This window comes from Mobula hypostoma, chromosome 25, assembly GCF_963921235.1.
Source record: "Mobula hypostoma chromosome 25, sMobHyp1.1, whole genome shotgun sequence".
NCBI lineage: Eukaryota > Metazoa > Chordata > Chondrichthyes > Myliobatiformes > Myliobatidae > Mobula > Mobula hypostoma.
This window is the reverse complement of record NC_086121.1, coordinates 23,005,067-23,029,776: the sequence shown is the minus strand read 5'-3', so window position 1 is coordinate 23,029,776 and position 24,710 is coordinate 23,005,067. Positions and strand designations below refer to the sequence as shown.

The 24,710-nt window shown below is 45.3% G+C and overlaps 1 protein-coding gene across 1 annotated transcript; it reads left to right on the top strand.

Moving 5' to 3' along the window:
- The first annotated feature begins 5,086 nt into the window (after positions 1-5,086).
- Positions 5,087-9,456, top strand: fndc10 (fibronectin type III domain containing 10). Its single transcript, XM_063033502.1, has one exon. It carries the CDS (start codon positions 5,231-5,233, stop codon positions 6,083-6,085), a length of 855 nt encoding a protein of 284 aa, XP_062889572.1. The 5' UTR covers positions 5,087-5,230; the 3' UTR covers positions 6,086-9,456.
- The last annotated feature ends 15,254 nt before the right edge of the window (positions 9,457-24,710 follow it).

Here is a 24,710-nt window from a genome sequence, read left to right as displayed (position 1 = left end):
CATAGACTGGAGGACCCATACTCTGATGTACTGTTCAATGCTCTGAAGTTACGAAACTGGGGGTGCAGTAACAATGGAAGTATATTTGAAAAAGGTCACTGAAAAAGGATAATGAAACAAATACCAGAGCTTTGACAAAAGCCATAGAACCTCAAATGTTAATTGTTTCTAACTTTGCAGATGCTATCTGATCTGTTGACTGTTTCCAACATTTTCTGATTTGTCTTTCCCATTACACCGCTGATGTTTAGGGCAGCAATGAAGGTCCTCCTCATTTTCACTGCGGTCAGTCATGCAAGTCCCGGGTGGAGACTCAGGAATACCGTCACACCCTGATGTAGAAGGATTCTTCATTGCTGTTTCTGTAACAATTTTTGTTTGACCAGTCAGGGTTGTTAGCCCTGAGCTGAACCCCCGAACCTGGAGGACCGGTGGACCACTCCTAGTCTGGCCTCTACCCTTTGACCTGTTTGGCATGGGTGACCCTAGCAAGAGCCAAAGCCCTGACTCCAGCCAGCACAGCTCCCCGGGTCATTGAGGCACACAAGCCTCCAAACCCAACAACAAGGTTGAAGTCCTCTTGGAGGATTTTCTGTTTTACTTCCAAAGTAAACGAGTGCATTTTCAAGTAATTCTGTGCTCTCTGATGCAGTGCCAAACTGGTTTGATGTACAGATAAAGGCCATTAAAAGCTGCAGGAGAAATAGAAACAGGCCATATCAAATTGTTGTTTTCCAGCCTAAAGGCATTAAATACAAAAACAACTCCATCACGTGAAAGCTGAACGAGATCTTTTTAGTACTGTGCACAGTTTTGGGCATCTTGTAATAAAACAGTGTTAAGTTGATTCTTTTGGATAGTGGCAGTGGAGGAAAGGAATTTAAGAAGTTGTAACTTTTCCCCCCCAAGGCTTTCAAAATCAGCCCATAACAACAGCACCAGGACTTTCGTGTTCATCAGTGGATAGATGGGAGCAAATTTAATATGAGTGTCATTGGGATGTAGAATTTTCTGCATTTCCCAGATGCGGTGATGAAGCACATTTTGAGGTGGAATCATTCTTGACCCTGTTACTGAAACAAGAAATTCATTGCACTAAAATTAGCCAGACCTGAGCGAGGGGATTATTTCACTTAGCCTCGGGGCTGACAAGCTTCAACTATTTTATGCAGAGATGGCACAATGAATAGCTCCCAATCTGTTGTCCTTCAGGATTTATCAAAGAGACGGGTCTTAAATAGAACAGCAGTGATGTGTTCCGACCCCATCACCATCCTTTGAGGACAACTGTAGCCAAAGACAATTTATTAGTCTGCTCTGTAGCTCATAACAATCTCACTTTTCTGTACTGTAAGCCTTATTGTTGACGTGTGTGTGTGTGTGTGTGTGTGTGTATCTAACTCATTGAACCCCAGATAAAGACCATAAAATAAAGGAGCAGAATTACGCCATTTGGCCCTTCGAGTCTGCTCTGCCATTTCTTCATGGCTGATCCAATTTTCCCTCTCAACTCCAAACACCTGCCTTCCACACCACACCACCCCCCCCCCCGCCCGTATCCCTTCATGCCCTGACTAATCAAGAATCTATCAACTTCTCTCTTAAATATTCATAAAGACTTCACCTCCTCTACTGCCTTTGGCAAAGAATTCCACAGATTCCACTCTCTGGTTAAAGAAATTCCTCCTCATTTCCATTCTAAAAGGACACCCCTCTATTCTGAGGCTGTGTCCTCTGGTCTTAGACTGTCCCACCATAGGAAGCATCCTCTCCACATCCACTCTATCAAAGCCTTTCACCATTCGAGAGGCTTCAATGAGGTCACCCCTCATTCTTCTGAATTCTAGTGACTACAGGCCCAGAGCCATCAAACACTCATTCTAGCTATTCAAACCTGGAATCAGTTTTGTGAACCTTCTTTGAACCCTCTCCAGTGTCAGCACATCCTTTCTAAGGGACCCAAAACTGCTCACAATACTCCAAGTGAGGCCTCACCGGTGTTTTACAAAGCCTCAACATTACATCCTTGCTTTTATATTCTAGTCCTCTTGAAACGAATGCTAACATCGCATTGCCTTCCTCACCACAGGCTCAACCTGCAAATTAACTTTTAGGGAATCCTGCACTAGGATGTAAAGGTCTGGCTGATGAAATGTTAACTTTGTTCTGCCTCTGCAGATGCTGGCTGGCCTGCTGAGTATATAAACATTGCTCTGCCCCAGAAGGCTGTGGGGGCCAAGTCTCTGGATGCTTTCAAGAAAGAGATAGATAGAGCTCTTAAAGATAGTGGAATCAAGGGATATGGGGAGAAGGCAGGAACTGGATACTGATTGTGGATGATCAGCCATGATCACAGTGAATGGCGGTGCTGGCTCGAAGGGCCGAATGGCCTACTCCTGCACCTATTGTCTATTTACTGTTTATATTTCACATACCAATAACCACAGTATTTTTGTTTTGTTTAATTTGACACTGAAACTAAATTCTTAGTACAATGCGTGGTTGAATTTGCCTGTCACAGCAGCCAGAGTTTTTACCAGTTCTGTTGTTTTAGCTGGAGAATTGCTGGCAGCTTTCTTGTGAGAGCTGTGATTATTTTTCATCCAGCCAATCATTAAACGCCAGGGTTTTTGAAACCACAAACTGCCAGAACTTAGTATCAGGCGCTATCTGGTGAGATTCAAACAGCTCTCTGAAAATAGTATTTTCTTCATTAAGTTTTCTATTTTCCTGCAGCCCTGTTACAAATTCAGTCAGCAGCTTGTCGATTTATAATTCACAGTTATTTATGACATATTTACACGTCTCTGCTTTGCTATGCTCCCAGAGTTTGTCTTCACAGTCAGATGGGGTAAGGGGAAGTGGTGGATATGACAGACCTTCAGAGAGTGCAGGCTCTGGCGGGCTCCATCTTATTTAATCTACAGTTCAATGTCAGGACAATTGGAGCTACAGTTCAGACTGAAATGGCAAGATACCTGCAGCTGTTTAATGCAGTACTGAGTGAGGAAGCTTGCAACGTACGGACAGAAGATGAGATTGTTCCCAGGATAAATTTCGGATATTGATCATTGAACTGTTTGTGTACATAAATTCTATTGTATTTGTTAAATTTTCCTGTAAGTGCTGCGAGAAAATGGATCTCGAGGTAGCATAAGATGACATATGCATACTTTGATAATACATTTTACTCTGAGTTTGAAATAGGGGCGGCACAATAGCGTAGTGGTTAGCACGATGCTTTACAGTGGGTGACCCTGGTTCAATTCCCGCTGCTACCCTTAAGGAGTTTGGACGTTCTCCCCCTGACCACGTGGGTTTCCTCTGGGTGCTCTGGTTTCCTCCTACAATCCAAAGACATACCGGTTGGTAAATTGTCCCATGATTAGGTTAGGATTATGGCTGGGCAGTGTGGCTCGAAGGGCCTATTCCATGCTGCATCTCAATAATTAAATAGATAGATCCAAAATTCAATATCTACAGTATATTTTAAGTGGAATTTGCCAGCTGTTGGAACATTAAAAATTGCTTTAAAATGTAACTGAACTGGGAAGAGTCAATGGAGTCAGAACAAAACATATTTTACAACATACAAAAAGTAGACATTCTGCTTTGATTTTAGAAAGTGGAATAGAAAAAAATGTTCTGGGATGTTACCTATGTGAGCTTGACAAGATGCATGCAGAATTGATGTTTCCTCTGGTCAGGGCAACTAGAACCTGGGATCTCACAGTCTGAAAATAAGTGAAAAACTTTGGAATTCATTACCAAAGAGTGGCATGAAGGCTCCATCATTGAGTGTGTCCAGTGATACTGGGTTAATACAGCACAGATCAGACACTATTTTAAATATTCAGCAGTGGACCTGCTTAGGAACCCTGAATGGCATACTCTTGCTTCTATTTCTTACCTTCACAACACCTCTGGAGCTGTGTCTTTAAGTTTATGTTTAAAAGTACTAAATTGACTGACAGTAAAATGGTGGCCTCTTGCCCGAAGTCCCCAGTCGGTTTCACCCCAGACACCCCACTCCTTTCCTACAGCCCCGTAATGTTCTGGGGGGGGGGGGGCGGGGGTAACAAAAATGATGAAATGTTTGAAGAAGAAATACTTGTGTTTATTAGAATTATCCAGGAGGCCACAGGTGCTCTTATTACTTCGTGAGGAAATCTGCTCAGTAACTGAGGCTCAGTCCAGACATCCCCAGTAGCAAGAGCACTCGCCGAGCCAATTGCGTGCTGTTGGGGAAAAGTACCGTCTAACTGTACTTTTCCTTTTAATTAATTCACCGTTTAAATTCATACTCTGATCCTCAATCGTTTAAACTCTAATAGTCCACATTATCCAGACTTTTAAACAGTCTTAGAGACTCCTGTTTGGTTAACCTCACACTTGCTTTAGAGGCTGTGGGCTGAGTATCATCTGCGGTTGGGTGGGTTTCAGAGACCCTTGTGTGGCAGGAGAGGTCACGCCACCCAGGTGAGTGAGAGAGACAGGGAGGGGCACTGGGACTGGCTGCACGGGTCGGAGAAACTGTGTGTGACACTTGCACTGGGGGTGTGAGATAGAGACTTGGGGGAAGGGCGTCGGATGCAGGGAGTCAGGACGGGACAAACTCTCCCACGTAGTGATATGGCTCGTAGCTCGAATGGTCAGTTGTACATATTTTTTTTAATTTTCACGACTGACCACTGTGTAATAGGAGATCAGATGGGGCGGTGCGTGATCAATAAAACATTGGTAATCGAATATTGCTGTGAAAATGAGCCAGCTGTCAGGGAAGCGACTCCAGGCGCCGCTCGATAGGGAGGGCTCCTCGACGGGAGTGAGCACTACAGCCATTGTAGAGTCCGTTTGTTCTGCGTGCGGTCACCGCTTCCTCGCTGCGATCTTCCAGAGATCCGAGGCACTGCTGGCATTTAGGGGGGACGAGCCGTGGCACCCACCGACTGTAGGGGCGGCTCGGCAGGGTCGGCGTCCCTCGAAAACCGAGCAGCGGGGTCTGTACGCGCTGTTGAGCGCCGAGCCCACCGCGGCCTCAGCTTCAGCCCCAAGGACACAAAAGATGGACTGAAAGTCAAAGCCGGTGACATCACTGGCGGAGCCACCCTCCGCCAGCAGGAGAAGCGGCGGCTGCTCCGCGGGGGAAGAGCCCGGAGCCGGAGCAGAGAATGTGAGTGGTTCGGAACGGGGGGGGAAGAGACCTTCCCGGAGCCCACACTCGGTCAGGATGCGGCCGCCGCTGCCGCTGCTGCTGATGCTCTTGCTGTGCGGACGCAGCTCGGCCGGCGCTGGCGGCGGCTCCTGGAACTCCAGCGGCAGCGACGAGCAGGAGAAGGAGGGGGCGCTGGAGCCGGGAGCCCGGGAGAGAGGCGGCGGCGTCCCGGAGCCTGGGGAGGGGGCGCCGGAGCCGGGACCCCGGGAGCGAAGCGGCGGTGGAGAGGAGGCGCCGGTGCCGGGAGCCCGAGAGAGAGGGGGCGGCGGCGAGCCGGAGCCCGGGGAGGTGGGTAGCGGACTGGAGGAAGCCACCTGCGCCTACAAGGTGCTGCTGAACGGGAGGGGAGCCGAGCGGGTGTGTTTCAGGAGCACGGAGAGTGGTTTCAGCTGCGGCCCGGGCAGCTGCCGGCTCTACCGGTCGGGCCGCTCGCTGGTGGCCAACGTGCTGGCGAACAGCAGCGTCTTCCTGCAGTGGCGGCCGCCCCGCCTGCGGCACCTGCGCGGCTTCAGGCTGAACTGCAGCTGGAACGGCCTCTACACCCGCTTCCAGTGCGACAGCGTGCAGCTCGGCGTCGCCTGCCGAGACTACCTGCTCAGCAACGTGCACGACAGCGTGGACTACCGCATCTGCCTGCACACCCTCTACAACGACGCCAGCCAGCGCGACGAGGACTGTCTGCAGTTCAGGGCCGAGCCGGCCGGCATGCAGGACATTGTCATCGCCATGACGGCGGTCGGCGGCTCCATCTGCGTGATGCTGGTGATCATCTGCCTCCTAGTGGCCTACATCACCGAGAACATCATGCACCCCGCCTTGCCCAGGTCCTCCGCCAAGCGGGGCCACGGCGACCACAGGATGACCACATAGAACCGGGAGAGGGGAGCAGGAGGAGACGAGGGAACCGACAGCCTCTGCAGGCTGCGGGCGCCGGGATCTGGAGCAACAGACAAGATGCTGCAGGCATCATTCGTGGGGGGAAATGGACATTCGGACTGCTGAGGGGTCTCGACCCGACTCGACTGTCCACTGAGAGTCTTCTGGCAGCTCCCCGCGCCTCTGACGATGTGACTCCCTTACCCTGGTGCTGGATTCGGGGAGAAGGAGAAATGAGGCTGGACGACTATTCCCGTTTGTGTTGTAGATGCTGCTTCGGACTGAGTCGGGACTCGGGAGACGGAGGGGCTGAGTTGGACCAGGAGATCCCTGGCTGGGCGGCGACTCATCGGTCACTTCACCCTGAACTCCCCTCTGTGTCAGACGGTCACTTTGTTGCGAAATGGACCCGTCCCAGGACCTCTGACTGACTTAAGCACAAACAATAATGTTAGAAACCGTTTATCTCTCCAAATCAAAACGCGTGCTCGGTTTAATTTTTTTTAAAGGTTTATTTTGAATATTTAAGAGCGGAATTGTCTGTGTGTTTGTCGGTTGTAGGAAATTAAAACGCAAACGTTGAGTGTTACACGTTTGGTTTTATGCTGAGTGTCTCCGAGCGACCGCAGTTTGTACTTTCTGTTGGGACTTTCCTCGTCGTCTGGGATTAGGGAAAGGTGGTTTCGAGACGAGGTGGGGGGCGCGATTCCACGCCACCCGCATCCTGCGACTTGTGAAAGCGAGCGACTGGAGGGGAATGAGAATTAGGACAGCGAGGGGCTCGGACAGGAGGGCAGACTGACGGGGGGGGGGGGGTGTCAGCGAAACGAGAGGAAGAAAAGATCATTGGACACAGACTTAAGAACTAAACGGAGGAATGTTGGGGTGTTTATTGTGAGTTGGAAAATCCCAATAGCTTCGATGTAGTTGACTTTTTTTTAATTAGTGGGATTAACCCACTTCCTGAAATCAGTCAGAGCGAGAGAGAGAGAAAGAGAGGAGACACTTGGACAAGAAAGTCTGTAGATGCTGGAAATCCAAACAACGAACGAACACACTCACACTCACTCCCTCCCTCCCCGGTGGCCAAACATTTAACTCCGAATCCCATTCCCGTTCCGGCGTGTGGCTCCATGGCCTCCTCTTGTGCCAATCTGACGGCACCCTCAGGTTGAAGGGGCAACGCCTTGTATTCCATCCTGGTACCCTCCAACCTGATGGCATGAATATCGATTTCTCCTTCCGATTAACACCCCCCCCCATTCCCCTTTCTGACGTTTTACTACCTCTCACCTGGGTATGTTTCCCCTGGGTCCCTTTCTCGTTTGGTCCACTCTCCTCTCCTGTCCGTTTTCTCCTTCTCCAGGCCCTTGACCTTTCTCCCCTCCCTTGACCTTTCTCCCCTCCCCCACCCCCACCCCAAACCTGGCTTCACCTATCACCTTCCAGCTAGCCTCTCTTCTCCCTCCCACCACCCTCTGATTCAGGCATCGTCCCCCCTTCCTTTCCAGCCCTGATGAAGGGTCTGGTCCAGAAACATCGGCTCCAGAAACTCTCCTCCGTAGACGCTGCCCGACCCGCTGAGTGCCTCCAGCATTTTGTGGGGACACTGTGTGTTTTAGATGGACGGGGACAATCTCATTGTATCCTCTCAGTAAAAGAGAGCGAAGTTCAAAGCCGGGCTCCGTAAATCCCCTGACCGTATCACAGCAGAAAGGGCGGAGGTTGTGGAGGGATTCTCCACGGGCAGGGAGTGATCACTCAATTGGAAATATCCGGTAGACCCCCACCCCCACATAGCAACAGAGACCGAGGAACATCTGATAGACCCCCTTCCCCCCCCACCCCCACATAGCAACAGAGACCAAGGAACTGATCGTAAAGCAGATTTTGGAAAGGTTTTTTTTAAAAAAAAATAAAAAATAGGAGTGTTGTCATGGGGGGGGGGTTCAACTTCCCAAATACAGACTGGCACCTCCATAGTGCAAAAGATGTGAATGGTGGCAGAACGTTCAGGTGTGTCCGGGAAGGATTCTTGACTCAATATGTAGACAGACTGGAGGAAAGTTTTAAGGGAATGTCAGAGGTAAGTGTTTTTTTTACACGGTGATGGGTGTGTGGACAGGAATAGTGGTAGAGGCAGATTCTTTAAGGGCATTTAAGAAACTCTTAGATAGGCACACGGACTATGGATAAGTAGAGGGGAATGTATGGGAGGGAGAAAGTGGTTAGATTGCTCTTGAGTGTAATTAAAAGTTAGCACAACATTGCGGGCCGAAGGGCCTGTGCTGTGCTATGTAACCCTTTCTTGATGTGATCTAATGCAAATCTGCAGCCGTCCCTGAACCAGGGAAATTTGCTAGTGAAATACACTAGAGCAGAGGACACTGAACTTTGAAATAAAAACAAGATTAAAAGTATTAAGTTCCAATGAAACATTATCTCCATTCCTTTTCCCATGGCTGCCTGACCTACTGAGTATTTCCAGTATTTTCCATTTGTTATTAAACCTCAGATTTCCAGCATCTGCAGTGTTTGATTATTTTCACCCTGAACTTGACTTGTTTAATATGGAATGCATAGAAACATAGAAAACCTACAGCACAATACAGGCCCTTCGGCCCACAAAGCTGTGCCAAACATGTCCTTACCTTAGAAATTACCTGGGATACCTATAGCCCTCTATTTTTCTGAGCTCCATGTACCTGTCCTGGGGCCTCTTAAAAAGACCCTATGGTTTCTGCCTCCACCACTGTCGCTGGCAGCCCATTCCACGCACTCGCCATTCTCTGCGTTTTTAAAAAGAAACTTACCCCTGACGTCTCCTCTGTACCTACTTCCAAGCACCTTAAAACTGTGCCCTCTCATGCTAGTCATTTCAGCCCTGGGAAGAAGCCTCTGACTATCCACAATATCAATGCCTCTCATCATCTTATACACCTCTATCAGGTCAGCTCTCATCCTCCGTTGCTCCAAGGAGAAAAGGCTGAGTTCACTCAACCTGTTCTCATAAGGCATGCTCTCCAATCCAAGCAACATCCTTGTAAATGTCCCCTGCACCCTTTCTGTGGTTTCCACATCCTTCTTGTAGTGAGGCGAGCAGAACTGAACACAGTACTCCAAGTGGGTGCTTTATGGGACTGCACTTCCCTGCTCTCCTGGTAACAAGTTAGCCAATGGAATTTTAGCAGAAAAGGCAGGAAATGGGTCTGGAAAATTGTAACGGTGAGGAGGGAATGGATAAACTTGGGTTGCTTCCTTTGAGGTAGTGGATGCGGAGGGGAAGCCTTAACAGAGGTGGACAACATTTTGTGGCACTTGGAGACGGAATAGGAAAGGCTCATTTCTCTTAGGAGAAGGGTCAAAGACCAAAGATAGTGGATTTAAAGTAATTGATATACTGGAGGGAAGATGAGGAAGGAAGAGACCCCCAGGTATTATTAGGGGTCTGGAAGTCTGTACTTGAAGGATGGGAGAGACAAAAAATATAGAGGATATGTAGTTGCAGTACAGTGAGCAACAGGGCAACAGATTTAGTAAGAGAAGATGGAACTGGACTGGACTCTGTTTTCCAAACTGCTGATACAATGGACCAGTTGCTGTCCTTTTGTAAATTTTTCTATGGATCTCTGATTAAAGAATGTCTTGGGGAATGGGTTACCTAACGGGTGTGGAGGTTAGAAAGTGTGTGAATGACCCTCCCATTTATAACCCTCAGTAATCAGACTTGAAGCTGGTTCTAATATCCAAAGACGTGTCTAGATTTAGATATTATTGAGCATGTTTAAATAAATCAGCTTTTTATTTATTTCGCCATGAATGGAGAAGGCGGCAGATTGAACAGCTTCTGAATGGATTCAGTCCCGGTTCTAAACCATTGGAATTTTTGGGCTCAACCTATTGTTGAGACACTCTAGCATCAACTTCCCATTATAAAAGCTCATTCTGACTGTACTACGAATATGTGATTAATGATTTTTTAAAAAAGTAATCCCTGCAGAGGCTGAAGCAGGCAAAATGCCATTCTCGTAAGGACTGATTTGCTTAAAGACTGAAAATCACTTAAACATAATTACTATGTGGTCCTTTACAGTGACAATTAAAATAGTTTAGTGGACAGTATGCGGTCTGGATTTCCCAGCTACAAGGGAAAGAATGATACCATTCCAGCTAACTTGCCTGAACTAATTTAATTTTCTCACCATCGTGAAGATCCCAAGCTTTCCCAGCGACATCAAGAATTAAAATTGCCTCTTAATGCCATGATAGTTGTGAGTGAGACCATTAGAGTCATAGTTATGGAGTTATGAACTCAGAAACAGGCCCTTCAGCCCATCTACATGCTGAACTGATATTCTGCCCAGAGTCCTTTTGACCGGCACCTGAACCTTAACCCTCCATAAATACTTATCCAAACTTCAAATGTTGCAACTTCATTTTATAGTGCAGATGCCGCAAAAAATCAATCACATTGTGATGTGTTTACTCTGGTGACTAATGTTTGGTATGATGTTTATCATTTACATTTATGGCTGTGTTTAGAATTCCAATGGTCAGCTTTGCAGGCAGTACCAAGCAATCGGCTTCAGTGCGATTTCTAGGAGATGGCTCGGGGACTTATCAAAGGCAAAAACAAAACTCTGAATTAAGTAGAAAGAATATAAACACTGTGGGTGGTGTGAAATTCGCAAGAGTTCCAAGATTTATTGGCTTTAGCGACTAACCAATGAATTGGTTGTACAACGTAGCAATAAATCAGATCGTCAGTAATTCCCACTTTGAACTGTCAAACAGAGGGTTACTGACTTATTGTAAACAGGATTGACTTGTGTATGCCTCAGGAGTACTAGAGAAATGAGAGTCAAAAATCCCCGCACTATTTCTATTACGAGTGAGACTGAAAGCTGATAAATCCTGCCCCAGGTTGAAACACTCAGTCAGGCAGCATCTGTGGATGGAGAAAGTTTTGGGTCCAAAACCTTTTGTTGGAATTAAGGAAACAAACACAGTAGTTTTAAGTTGCAGAGAAAATGGATGTGGGAAGGGGGCAAAGGAAATATCTAGGATCTGTCTCTCAGCAGGTCAGGCAGCATCAGTATGAATGAATAAACAGTCAGTGTTTTGGGCCAAGACCCTTCAGGACCGGAAAGGAAGGGGAAGCCAGAATAAAAAGGTGGGGGAGAGGATAGAGTACAATCAAGAAGGTGATGGGTGAGGCCGGGTGGGTGGGGGAGTGGGGATGACGATAGAAGCTGGGAACTGATAGGTGAAAAAGGTAAAGGATTGGGGAAGAAGGAATCTGATAGGAGAGGAGAATGGGCCATGGGAGAAAGTGAAGGAGGAGGTGAAGAAAAGAGGTAAGTGGGGGGGGGGAGATGCCCAGAGTGGGGAATTGAAGAAGACAGAAGGAGGAAGGGGAAAAGTACCAGCAGTTGGAGAAATAGTTCATGCCATCAGGTTGGAGGCTGTCCAGACAGGATATAGAGTGTTGCTCCTCCAACCTGAGAGTGGCCTCATCATGGCAGTAGAGGAGGCCATGGACTTATATGTCAGAATGGGAATGAAGATTGGAATTAAAATGGTGGCCACCAGGAAATTCTGTTTTTTGTGATGGAGCAAACTTACTTGACCAAGTGGTCCTCCAATCCACATTGGGTCTCACCAGTGTCGAGGAGGCTGCTTTGGGAGAAGTACAACCTCCTAACTTGTGCTCCTTTCCCTCTCTCTGCCTATTATTCTAGCTTTCTCCCCTTTCCTTTCCAGTCCTGATGAAAGATCCCAGCCTGAAACATCGACTGTTTATTCATTTCCGTAGACCCTGCCTGACCTGCTGAGTTCCTCCAGCATTTTGCTCTGGATTTCCAGCATCTGCATAATCTGTTGTGTTTATCTATGTGAGGACATGGTTACACCAGGGTGAAGTTGTGGTCAGTGGGCATAACTTGTACGTTGCCCACACAAATTGCAGGCTTTCAGACATGTCTGCAGGGCAGACTGTGCAGAGGGAGAGAAAAAACTGGGCCAATATCACAGACTTTTTGGTGGGACGAGCCAGTTCAGGGATAAGCAAAGAAAATGAGTTACTGGAAGTTGAAGAATTCCATCCTGAGCCTGGCATGTTGGAATATTCCCAGTCTGTAGATAAAACAAGTTTGAGCACCAAGACTTCATTTTCTATTTTGGCACAGACATGGCAGGTACTGGGAGAAGGTTTTTAAATTTAATTTAATTTTATTTCGAGATACAGTGTGGAACAGGCCCTTCCAGCCATTTGAGCCATGACACCCAGCGACCCCCAATCTAACCCTGGCCTAATCACTGGATAATTTACAATGACCAACTAACCTTTTAACCGGTGAGTCTTTGGACTGAGGGAGAAAACTGGAGCACCCGGAGGAAAGCCATGCATTTCACAGTTAGTTATAAAACTCCTTACAGAGGACGCCAGGATTGAACTGCAAACTCCAACGCCATGAGCCGTAATATCATGGCGCTAACAACTAGGCTACCGCGTGACAATGGCAGGACCGTCCCGTGAGGTGAGACTGGGTCAACGAGTCCTATATTTATGAGCACTTCGGAAGATGAAAATCTCTCTGAACCATGCAAAACTCTGTTACGGTTAACACGCTGGAAGGGTTGCTCCCCACCCTTCCCCAGGCTGGAGATTGGGGAGTTGAGATGGAATGTCTAGCACTGGAAGTTTTTCGGGCTCAGATTATAGCAAAAAAAGCCAGCAATATCATGAAGGATCCTACCCTTCCTACCGCACGCCCCCCCCCCCCCACCACTCGATTGTTTGTCCCACTTCCATCATGGAAGGGGCTAGGCAGCATCCACACCAGGAGCACCAGGCTCAAAAATATTTATTTTCACCAAGCCATCAGGCCGATCAACACCCCCACCCCACCACCGCAACGTACACATCACCAAACGTCACCTTATGTACATGCAATCGGACAATGTACTGTATATACCAGTTACCTGTACATTGTGTTTCATAGGATTGCATTTATATTTGTTGTGGGATCTTTTTTCTTGTGTTTTTTTTATGCTGCTGCATCGGATCCGGAGTAACAAACATTTCCTTCTCCTTTGCACTGATGTACTGAAGCGTAACAGTAAACAACCGTTGAATCTTACAGGATAAGGCATGTAGGACTGAGATAAGAAGAATTTTTTTTCCACTCGGAGGGTGGCAAACGTATGGCATTCTCTACCACAGAAGGCAGTGAAGGCCAAGTCGTTGAATAGAAAGAGAGAATTTCGAGACAGAAAGCCACCTAGGGTATGGGGAGAGAGAAGGCATCGATATTGAGTTAGCACAGGGTTTCTAAACCTCTTTTGTTCCCCGCCCCCCCCACTGTGACAACACCCCTAATTTTTACACCCTTAACATTAACCAAGGGGTCAGTGAACCCCAGAGTTAGCAGATCATCCATGATTGTATTGAATTATGGAGAAGACTTGAGGAGTCAATGACATACTACTTTTTTTTGCATAGAAACAAATCCTTCGATGTTAAAAACATTTCACACACCCTCTCACTTCTACCTCTCTTTCACTGAATCTTCCTTCCCAATATATTTCTTTCTTTAGAACCATAGAACATTTCCAAAATGGAAAGAAGTCATTTAGCTATTGTACCTGTGCCAGTTTGGAGGAGAAAAAAAAAGTGCTTCAGGAAATTGGAGCTTGTATGCTGTTTGAAAATGCTATAATGCAGGAATCTATTTGGGTCAATTTGTCTGACCCAGCTTTCTGAAAAAAATCTTGCCATATAAATCCCATTTCCTTGCCTTTACCTACTTCTGAGAATTTTATTTTTCATGGATTGATTCTTTTGAAAAAGGAAGCTTATGGGTTCTTTTTTTCCAATAACATTTTGTCAAAACAAATCTTTGTGACTTTGGTGATTTATATCTGTAGTTATTCACAATATAAGCTATCTGGGCATGTGGCCAAGTGGTTGAGGTGTTCGTCTAGTGATCTGAAGGTCGCTAGTTTGAGCCCCAGCTGTGGCAGCGTGTTTGTGTCCTTGAGCAAGGCACTTAACCACACATTGCTCTAGTGTCTGTGTGAGGAGTGGTGCCCCACACAGATGTCCAAACTGTGCCTTGTAAGGCATGAAAATGCCCAATGCAGGCCTCTCATGTTCCCCCCAAGCGAAGGCTCCCGAGTTCGAACCCAGCCGGCTCCCTTGCATGCTTTCCATCTGTGCTGGGTTGAGCGTCAAGCTAGCAACTTGGCCTTGTAAAAATAAGAAAGCCTGCTAAAAAAAAAACACCATCATGACGGAATCCCGATGACTCCACTCGGAGTTAAGGGCTTAAAAAAATTCACAATTGTCAACAGCAAATCACTTTTTATTCCATAATGATGAACAAATCTCCCACCATTCTGATCTCCCGTATCAGACATGCTCTTAATTTTCCATTGTAGTCTTCTAAAGTCTGAAATAGCACTTAACGCTAATCTGACAGACAAGAAACCAGGTTCAAACTAACCATGTCAAAAAAAAAATCCTTCAGCTACCATAGTGACTAACACAAGGAATGGCCTCTGGGTAGAGAAGTGCATAGAAAGATGTAAATGTAGTGGTCATAGGGTCAGACAGCAGAGATACAGGCTCTTCAGCCCATCTGGTCAATGCAAACCAAGATACCAATCTAAGCTAGTCCTATTTCCCTACATTTGCCCCATATTTCTATAAAAAAATTCCTAACCATGTGCCCTTCAAAGTGCTTTTTAAATACTATTAATGTACCTGCCTCGATTATTTCCTTTGGCAGCATTTTCCACACGGAGGCCACCCTCTGAATGAAAAAGTTGCTTCTCGTGTTTTTATTAAATCGGCCCTCAAGTTTCAATTCAGTCTCTCCCTGCTCAGTCTAAGAGGGCACACCCTGGGTGTTGGGGGTCCTGAATGATGGATACCACCCTCCAGAAGCAGCACCTTTGGAAGATGTTCTTGATGGTTATAAACTTGGCTCCATCATGGGCACTGGTATCTAGGACACCTTCAAGGAGCAGTGCCTCAAAAAGGTGGTGTTCATCATTACGGACCCCCACCACCCAGGGCATGCCCTCTTCTCATTGTTACCATCAGGATGGAGGTACAGGAGCCTGAAGGCACAAACTCAATGATTCAGGAACAGCTTATACCCCTCTGCCATCAGATTTCTGAATGGACATTGAACCCAACGCAATACTACTTTTTAAATTTTTGCACTACTTAATTTAAAATATAAATATATTTACTCTAATTCATGATTATTTTCTATTATTATATATTGCATTGGCCTGCTGTCACAAAATCAAGTTTCACGACATATGCCAGTGATAGTAAACCTGATTGTGATGGTGGGGAGGCTTGTGTTAGCTGAGTTTACAACCGTCTGGATCTTCTTACGATCCCGCACATTGCCGCCTTCATACTAGAAGCAAGCATTCCTGAGCTGGACTGAAGTTGTTGTGGTTTCTCCAGGTTGAGCTGGAGTGGACCAAATGAGCACGCCGATGTTGACAGTATATGTGAGAGCAAACATTAGTGTAAATGAGAACATGGCCATAATTTGAAGTGCTAATTATTTGTAATATTGGACCAGATTCTGCAAGTACTAATGATGGCAAAACGGCAGCTGTTGTCCTAATTACTCCTTGAAATTAGCAGTAGTTTCTGGATTTTTCTATTTGCGAGTCCAATGTGGAAATAATTAAATTGGTGTCACTGAATTGGCTCCCTGTGTTTGCCCCCTACAGTCAAGGGAAATCACAACTTCACCTCAATTTCTGATAGCCTGGAATTCTTACATTTAGTAACCCAAGGTTTTAATGTCGTATTCAACCAGAATTACTGTTTAGTAATCTAGCAGCAAAACGATTTTTGAAATTGTATATTAATTCCCTGACACGAATGCTTCAAAATATAAGACAACTGACAATAAACTAACTTTTTGGATACTTTAACTACATTAATTAAAACGGATAATGTCAGAAACATTCAGCAGGCCTGGCAGCATCTGTGGAAAGAGAAGAGAGTTAATGTTTGAAGTCAAAGACTCATTATGCATACCTCAAACTTTATTTAAGGTTCCATATGTTGGTTAAAAAGTCCGTTTGAAAGCTCGCTGACAATACGTTAAGCTATAATCTTTCTGGAATGTTAAGTTAGTGCACTCATTGTGGAAGCTCTCTATTTTTAAGTCCCTATTTATGTTCTAATACAAAGCTTGCAATACTGCAAAATGGGTCAGATATTCTGCCAGATGGCATGCTGGTTTATACTTAATGACGGTACCTTCTGTGCAAATATTAAAAATCCAGCATCCTATCCTCTATTCACTATCGTGTGGTGGCTGTGTTCTCAGCAAGTCTGATATCTCCTCATCCTGGTCTGTAAATAGTGCAAAATATCATGTTATATCAGTCGAGCACCAACTTATAGTGAAGGTAAGACAAGACAGAAAATTAAGAGCGTAGATTTGAGAAGGCAGCAGGCGCTCTCATTCTCCTACAGAAGCTGACTATAGTCATCAAATCCCCCTTTAGGCCATAAAATATTGGCGCAGAATTAAACCATTTGGCCCATCAGCTTCACCATTCCGTCATAGCTGATTTGTTTTCCCTCTCAACCCCATTCTCCTGCCTTCTCCCCATAACCTTTGATGCCCTGAATAACCATGAATCTTTCATCCTTGGCTTTAAATATACTCTTGGCCTCCCCAGACGTCTGTGCTTATGAATTCCACAGGTTCAGCACCCTCTTGCTAGGGTAATTCCTTCAGTGGTGTCCTTCTATTCAGAGGCTGAGCCCTCTGGTCCTAGACTACCTCACCATAGGAAACATCCTCTCCACATCCACTCTATCTAGACCTTTCAATATTTGATAGGTTTCACCGCCTCGTTCTTCTAAACAGCAAGTACAGGCCCAGAGCCATTAAATGCTCCTCGTATGTTAACCCTTTCATTCCCTGAATTAACACACTGGAAGGCCAGATAATGTCTTTCCGATGACGCAAATGTAACAAGCCTGGTATTTTCTCTTTCACACATGGGGATAGGTTACATGTGGGGAATACAGGGCCCTAGTGGAGGACTTTGTCAAATGGTGCAAGCTGAATTGCCTGCAGCTCAACATCAGTAAGACAAAGGAGATGGTGATGGACTTTAGGAAGACTGAGCCTGCACTGTTCCCTGTTATTATTGATGGTGACGGCATGAATGTGGTGAGGATCTACAAGTACCTGGAGTGCACTTGGATAACAGACTTGAGTGGATCACCAACACAGAGGCTGTGTACAAGAAAGTCCAGAGTTGCCTCTTTTTCCTGAGGAGACTGAGGTCCTTTGGAGTATGCAGGCCTCTCCTTCACATGTTCTACCAGTCTGTTGTTGCCAGTACAAACTTCCAATGCGGTGGTGTGCTGGGGCAATGGCATCAACATGGGTGATGCCAACAGGCTCAATAAACTGATTAGAAAGGCTGGCTCTGTTATAGGAGTCAAACTGGACACACTGGAGGCTGTGGCAGAACAAAGGACCATATGGAAAATCCTGGCAATTCTGGATAGTGTTTCTCACCCTCTGCATGCCACCTTGGCTGAACAGAGAAGCACTTTTTGTAATAGATTAAGACAACTGCGCTACTCCAAAGAGCACTATGAGGTCATTCTAACCCTTGCCCATTAGGTTCCATAATAAGTCAACCTATAGCCCCTCCTGTTAAACGTTTGAGGTAGCTTATTTTTTATTCTATCTTAGTTCTCTTTTAATCTTTATATCTGTGCACTTGTAATGCTACTGAGACACTGTAATTTCCTTTGGGATCATTAAAAAATGAGATTAGAAAATAAATACCATTGTTATTTTCATGAATAAGTGATTCTCCAGTTAAACCATTACAGTGAATGAGGGAGCAGAAGGTAGATCTTAAAACTACAAGGGAAAATAATTTACATACAATTAAAAGTAAATTGTGCAGTTAAAAAAAAATCAAATGTCACACTGCCCAAAACATGGTACAGTGCGACTGCCAGCTTGTTATCTCAAGATTATATAGTAACTAAAATCAGACTCTCCTGGTTTGAAGACAAATATGCAGCATTCATCTTAATGACTGTTATGTTATTTCCTGAACGTCTGGGTTATACTCTCAGTGGCCACTTTATTAGGCACCTTCTGTATCTAATAAAGTGACCACGGATTGTATGTTCATGGTCTTCTGCTGCTGTAGCCCATCCACTTCAAGGTTCGATGTGCTGTTTATTCAGAGATGCTCTTCTGCACACCACCTTTGTAACGCAGGGTTATTTGAATTATTGTTGCCTTCCTGTCAGCTTAAATCAGTCCGGCTATTCTCCTCTGACCTCTCTCATTAACAAGGCATTTTCGCCCACAGAACTGCCACGATGTTTATTTTTAGTTTTCACACCATTCTCTGTAAATTCTACAGTCTGTTGTGCATGAAAATCGCAGAAGGTCAGCAGTTTCTGCAATACTCAAACCACCCCATCTGGCACCAACATGGTCAAAGTCACTGAGATCACATTTCTTCCTTATTCTGATGTTTGGTCTGAACAACAACTGAACCTCTTGACCATGTCATTTATGTATTGAGTTGCTGCCACATGAATTGGTTGATTAGATATTTAGATATATACAAAGTATTTCATCTGGGAATCAAAATATGACATCAAGCTCCTCTGGTAACCTAGATTATTTCAGAGAGAGAGAGAAAAAAAAGTTATGCTAACTCTAAATTGTCCATCCACCAGCCACTGTCTGGTGTCAGTTCCCTCAGATACCATTTGTGAGGAGTTCATCAAACATTTCATATCTGCCCTATTTCTACACCACCTCCCCCGCTTCTGATCCTTGCATCATCCTCACTTTCCCACCCCTCCTTTTGTGCTCTTGCTAATCCTGTCTCTACATCTCCACGTGCTCAGTAATGTATTGTCCTCTTGGCAACCCCAATACCCATGAATGAATCTTATGCTTTACATCAACCACCCTTGTCCCCTTGCTTGCTAAGATTATAAACCTGAGGCTGCCCTTCAGACTGTTCCCCTCTAATGCTTTCAGAGTTTGCTGCAGCTCTGCTACTGACGGATCGTGTGTGTGTGAAACTGTTAGGTGAACATTGGTTTTTGTTGAGCTGCAGATCATTTGGAGGGGGCTTTACTATTGCATGGTAGATGGTGGGTGCTGATGCTTCCCGCTGGAACAAATAGGGAGAGAGGGTGGGTTGATGCTTGTGAGGGTGGAGGGGGCTTTGGGGTTCCAAGGTTTTCTGCCATTCATTCTTTGTGGATGTCTGTGAAGAGTACAAATTGCAGGCTGTATACCATATACGTTCTCTGATATTAAATGGGAGCATTCAACCACTGAACTTTAAGTGTTCCAATCACTGCCTTACAGAGCAGTATACCTATCCACTCAGTCTCACTGTGTACATTTACTCTGCCTTACAGACCAGTACACCTATCCACTCAGAGAGTCTCACAGTGTGTACATTTCTACCAAAAAATGGTGTTTAGTGAGACAGTTCATCCCCTGGGCAGCATGCTCGCATAGTGATTAGCATAACGCCTTATAGCACCCTCTGTAAGAGCAGTGTTCAAGTATTCCCAAAGTGCTTTCACAGGCTGTGAAGTATTTGACATGTAGTCACTGCTATAAGGTAAGAAATGTAACAATCAATATTGTGGGTAGCAAGCTTCCAGCTACAATAATGATAATGATCAAATAATCTGATTTTGATCAAGATGATTGAGTGATAAACATTGGCCAACAACTTCCTTGCTCTTCAAAACAAGAGAAAATCTGCAGATGCCGGAAATCCGAGCAACACGCACAAACTGCTGGAGGAACTCAGCAAGCCAGGCAGCGTCTACGGGGAAAAGTACAGTCGACATGCCAACTGCCTGGCCTGCTGAGTTCCTCCAGCATTTTGTGTGTGTTCCTTGCTCTTCAAAGTACGCCAAAGGGACTCTTTGCATCCTCAGAGTGGATTTTAAAATTCTGTTTGAAACACATTGTGCAGGTTCTGCTTCTGTCTTGATACCACTACTATCAATATATAAATGCAATATCGGTAATGATAAAGCCTGGTTATAATCCAGTCTATTATGTTATTCCTCGGCAATCTTGCTGCTTCTTTAGCATTTTATTTGTGTTTTTTAACGAGGCTGAGTTGCTAGCTCGATGCTCAACCCGACACATATGGCGAGTATGCCAGATTTGAAGCTGGGACCACTCTCCGAGGAATCTGATGCTGACACCTCCACGCTACTGGCCAGCATAATACAATATAGATTACAAATTTATCATTCTCTCCATAGAAGTTCTTTGTAAATCCCCATGTATTTGGTCAGCATCCATTTCTATGGAAGTATAAAGTTTCTTATTTTCTTATATATTTCTGCTTGGAGACTGGAGAGCTATTCCTATGCTGGTCAAAGAGAGAGAGAGATGCAAATTTGGAAACGAGCATTCATTTTATATGCGTATGAATGCTGAAATGGGTCCAAGATTGTCAGCTGGAGCCAAGACAGATCTCTCAATCACCCAGGAGAGTGCAGTACTCAGACTGTGAATAGAATGCTCTGAATAATCTGTCCCTGCCCATCAAAATATATCCCAGTATAGATGAGAGCTCGCTGAATTATAAAATACCCTAATTACTGATATTGAGATCGCTCAAGAATCTATTTAAACACTGAACTTCCTGGTAATTATCCTCTTGGTCTTCCAGCGCCTGTCACTGAAATCTCATTCGTAGACTAATTGACCTGTATGTTGCAGTTAATGGTGGCTGTCTGACCAGTTATCTGCATGGTACACTGCAGCCCGAACACCTACTGCTGGTCAGCACGGCGCATTAATAAATCAGTAAAGTCTATCCGGAGGCATCTGGTTTATACTAATTTAAGCCCCATTTATTTTCAATGTCTTAATTAATGCTTGGGGAAATAAATCAAGCTAACAAAAATGAGAAAAGTATGATTTTGGCACTACTGCGCATAAGACTTCAACAAGTCAGGTACACCTTAGGGTCAGCACAGAATAAACATTTCCTTTACATTTGTTAATTATTCAGATCTTTGCACTACTTAATTGAATTTAACTATTGAATATATATATATTTACAATAATTCAAAGCACATTTATTCTCAAAGAATATATAAATTAAACACCTTGAGATTTGTTTGCTTACAGGCAGCCGCAGAGCACGAAACCCAAATAGCCCAATTAAAACACAGAAAGACTAAAATCCTCTGTGCAGAGAAAGAGAGAATTAAAAGACAAATCATGCAAACAATAGAATGTAATTCACATTTTTTTCTATTATTATGTATTTCACTGTACTGCTGCTGCAAAGTTAACAAATTTCACAACATATGTCAGTGATATTAAACCTGATTCTGACTCAAGGACAGAAAGACTTTTATATCCACACCACCACACGTCACCCCAAATTAATTTACACTGAATGAAGTGTAAGGGGTTTCTTCTTTTATGTTACTGTGTAGGCTAATTAAAATGGCTTCTTTGTTATGTTATTGGTAAGAGGGTGTTACGAACCAATTGGGATAGATGTTATTCTTTCTGTGTGTCTGTAAGTTATTGTGATGCACGGGTTTTTGGGCAGAAGGTGCGAGAGAGAGACAGAGGATGGACAAGGCTGTGAGTCGGCTAACGGGGTCAGACCCCGATCAGGAGTCCGAGGTCCAGGGTGTTCGGCGAGGAGAGGAGACGGGGACGGTCTCGTGTGGAGCGTCTGGTCGACCACCGTTGTCCCAGGCGGCAGGTCAAGGTGGTCCGAGGGGATCACAGGGTGAAGAAGGAGGGTCCCGAGCTCCAACTGTTTGTGCAGGAAGAGACTGAACTTTGATAAGTGTGGTGCCTTTTATTTTCCTTTTATATTTTATTCTCTATTAATTATATAGTTCCAGTAATTCATTTAATCGTATCTGGTGTATTGTCTGTTACTTGGGCGGGGCGGGGTACATCACACAGCATCCACACAAACTACCCAGTCTGGCGGGGCCAAGGGCTGTTTCCCTAGACGACAGTGAGCTGAGCGACCCTGAGGCTGGCCAGGGGGGCTACAGAGGTACCATTCAATGGACTCATAGTCGTGTAGGAAGCATGGCTACTAATTTACACACAAGTTCCCTCGGAGAACCAGGTGACAGCTGCCAGAGAGGAGTAGGATCATGAAATAAAATTTGGCATCTTATGAAGAGTTGCATTAAATTTATATTTTTATTATCAAAATCAACTTTATTCATAATTTTTAAAAAATCACAAGAATAAACTGTGCAATGACTCTTCATTCTTGCAAGCAGGTGTTTTCCACTGAGGTTAGGGGGGGCTACATTGTCATTGGTTAAGGGTGAAACGTGAAAAGTTTAAGAGGAAGACGAGGGAAAGGTTCTTCGTTCAGAGGGTTGCCAGACCGTGGAATCAGCTGCCAGTTGCAAGTGGTGCAGGCGAGCTCGACTTCAACATTGAAGAAAAGTTTGGATAGGTACATAGATGGTAAGGGTATGGAGGGCTATGGTGCTGGTGCAGGGAGATGGGAGTGGGCAGTTTAAATGGTTTGGCATGGACTGGATGGGCCAAAGGGCCTGTTTCTGTGCTGCATTTTTCTATGACTCTACTCACAGTCAATGCTTTCAGTACTGTTCTACTAGGTTCCGTAAAGCCGATAGGACTGTTGCCACTTGTGGCTCTCTGGGCAGGTACACTGCTACTATACATGAGGGGCTTCTGGCCCAACCAGGCCCCCTCCATCTCCAGTGGTAGAACAGCCCTATACTGTAGTTCCTCCCCACCAAGCAGTTGCAGTGAGAGCTGCATTAAATACCCATTATACACATGTGCTCATGCATGTGCTCCGATTTCCCCCCAGATTCCAAAGATGTACAGTTAGGTTTACGGTTAGTGAGTTGTGGGTGTGCTATGTTAACACTTGCTGACTGCCCAGGTGCAATCCTTCTTCCATGGCCTTCTGTCCTCTCCTATCAGATTTCCCCTTCTCAGCCCTTTATCTCTTTCACCAACCAACTTCACACCTCTCTTCCCCCCCCCCCACTTCCCGGTTCCACCTATCACCTACCGCCTTGTACTTCTTCCTCCCCCCCCCCGCCCCATCTTCTTACTCTGACTCCTCATCTTTCTTTTCCCCAGTCCTGATGAAGGTGCACGGCCAAAGCCACCAGCTGTTTTTTTAACTCTTTTCCATCGATGCTGCCCGGCCTGCTGAGTTCCTCCAGTATTTTGTGTATGTGCTGCTCGGATTTCCAGCACCTGCAGATTTCCCCGTGTTTGTGTCACTGTATGTTTTGGTGTACGTGTGCCAAATAAAGGTAATTTTTTAAAAAAAATAGCTATTGGGTGCTGAATTCCTGTTGGCATCCTCCACATCCCTTGTAGCCAGATAATCTGTTTGGTGACGTTGATTCAAGATCCGATGATGACCTGGATTAGGTTACTCCCACTGTTCCTTTTCAAAGCCAAAGGCATTGCAGGTAAAATTATTTTCCTTTCTCACCATCAATTGAAACTACTGAGTAATGAAGGTTGCCTTAACATTTCCAAGTGCCTTTGTGTCCCTGAGTGTTACTGAAAAGTGATTATTTCCAAACTGTAGGCTGGGATGGAGGAGATGAAAATGAGGAAAGTGAAGGGTTCTGGCACTGGAGTGGAAATTTTACCAGTCTGACCTTCCCTCCTCATGATCATCTTGTGATGGAACAGCTGCTTGAAAGGCTTGCCTTCCCAATGCCGGGTAAAGAGAAACGTGGACGTGTTCATGAGATACCCACTCCCTGATGCACTTGGTCCGAGTAAAAGGAAAATGGAGACATTAGAATAGCAAGGATTTAACTGTTTCGCTGATGAGCTGGGAGATGTCGCCCACTGGTGCCATCTTTAGCTCCGCCCACAATACCCTCCTCACCACTTGTTGGTGGTCACGCCAGTTCTTTCCTCCCAAACGTACATCTTTAAAACGTCACTGGGATCAGGTCACCCACTGGTTACTTAGTATAAGTTGGGCAAGTAGAGAGTAAACCATTGTGCCGCTGATTTACCTCACTATTTACTCAATTCTACATTCTTTAATTATGATTATGAGGACATGCAGTCCTCTTTTATTGTCATTTAATAATGCATGCATTAAGAAATGATACAATGTTCCTCCCGTGTGATATCAGAGAAACACAAGACAGACCAAGACTCAAAAACTGACAAAAACCACATAATTATAACATATAGTTACAACAGTGCAAGCAATACCATAATTTGATACAGAACAGACCATGGGCACGGTAAAAAAAAAAGTCTCAAAGTCTCTCGAAAGTCCCATTGTCTCACGCAGATGGTTGAAGGGAGAAACTCTCCCTGCCATGAGCTTCCAGCGCTGCAAACTTGCCGATGCAGCATCCTGGAAGCACCCGACCACAGTTCGACTCTGAGTCCGTCCAAAAACTTCGAGCCTCCGACCAGCCCTCCAACACCGAGCACTGAGCACCATCTCTGCCGAGCGCTTCGACCTCGGCCCTGGCAACAGGCAATAGGCAAAGCCGAGGATTTGGGGCCTTCTCCTC

Coding starts and splice junctions, on each gene's coding strand:
- fndc10 (XM_063033502.1), top strand. CDS start 5,231: ATGCGGCCGCCGCTGCCGCTGCTGCTGATGCTCTTGCTGTGCGGACGC.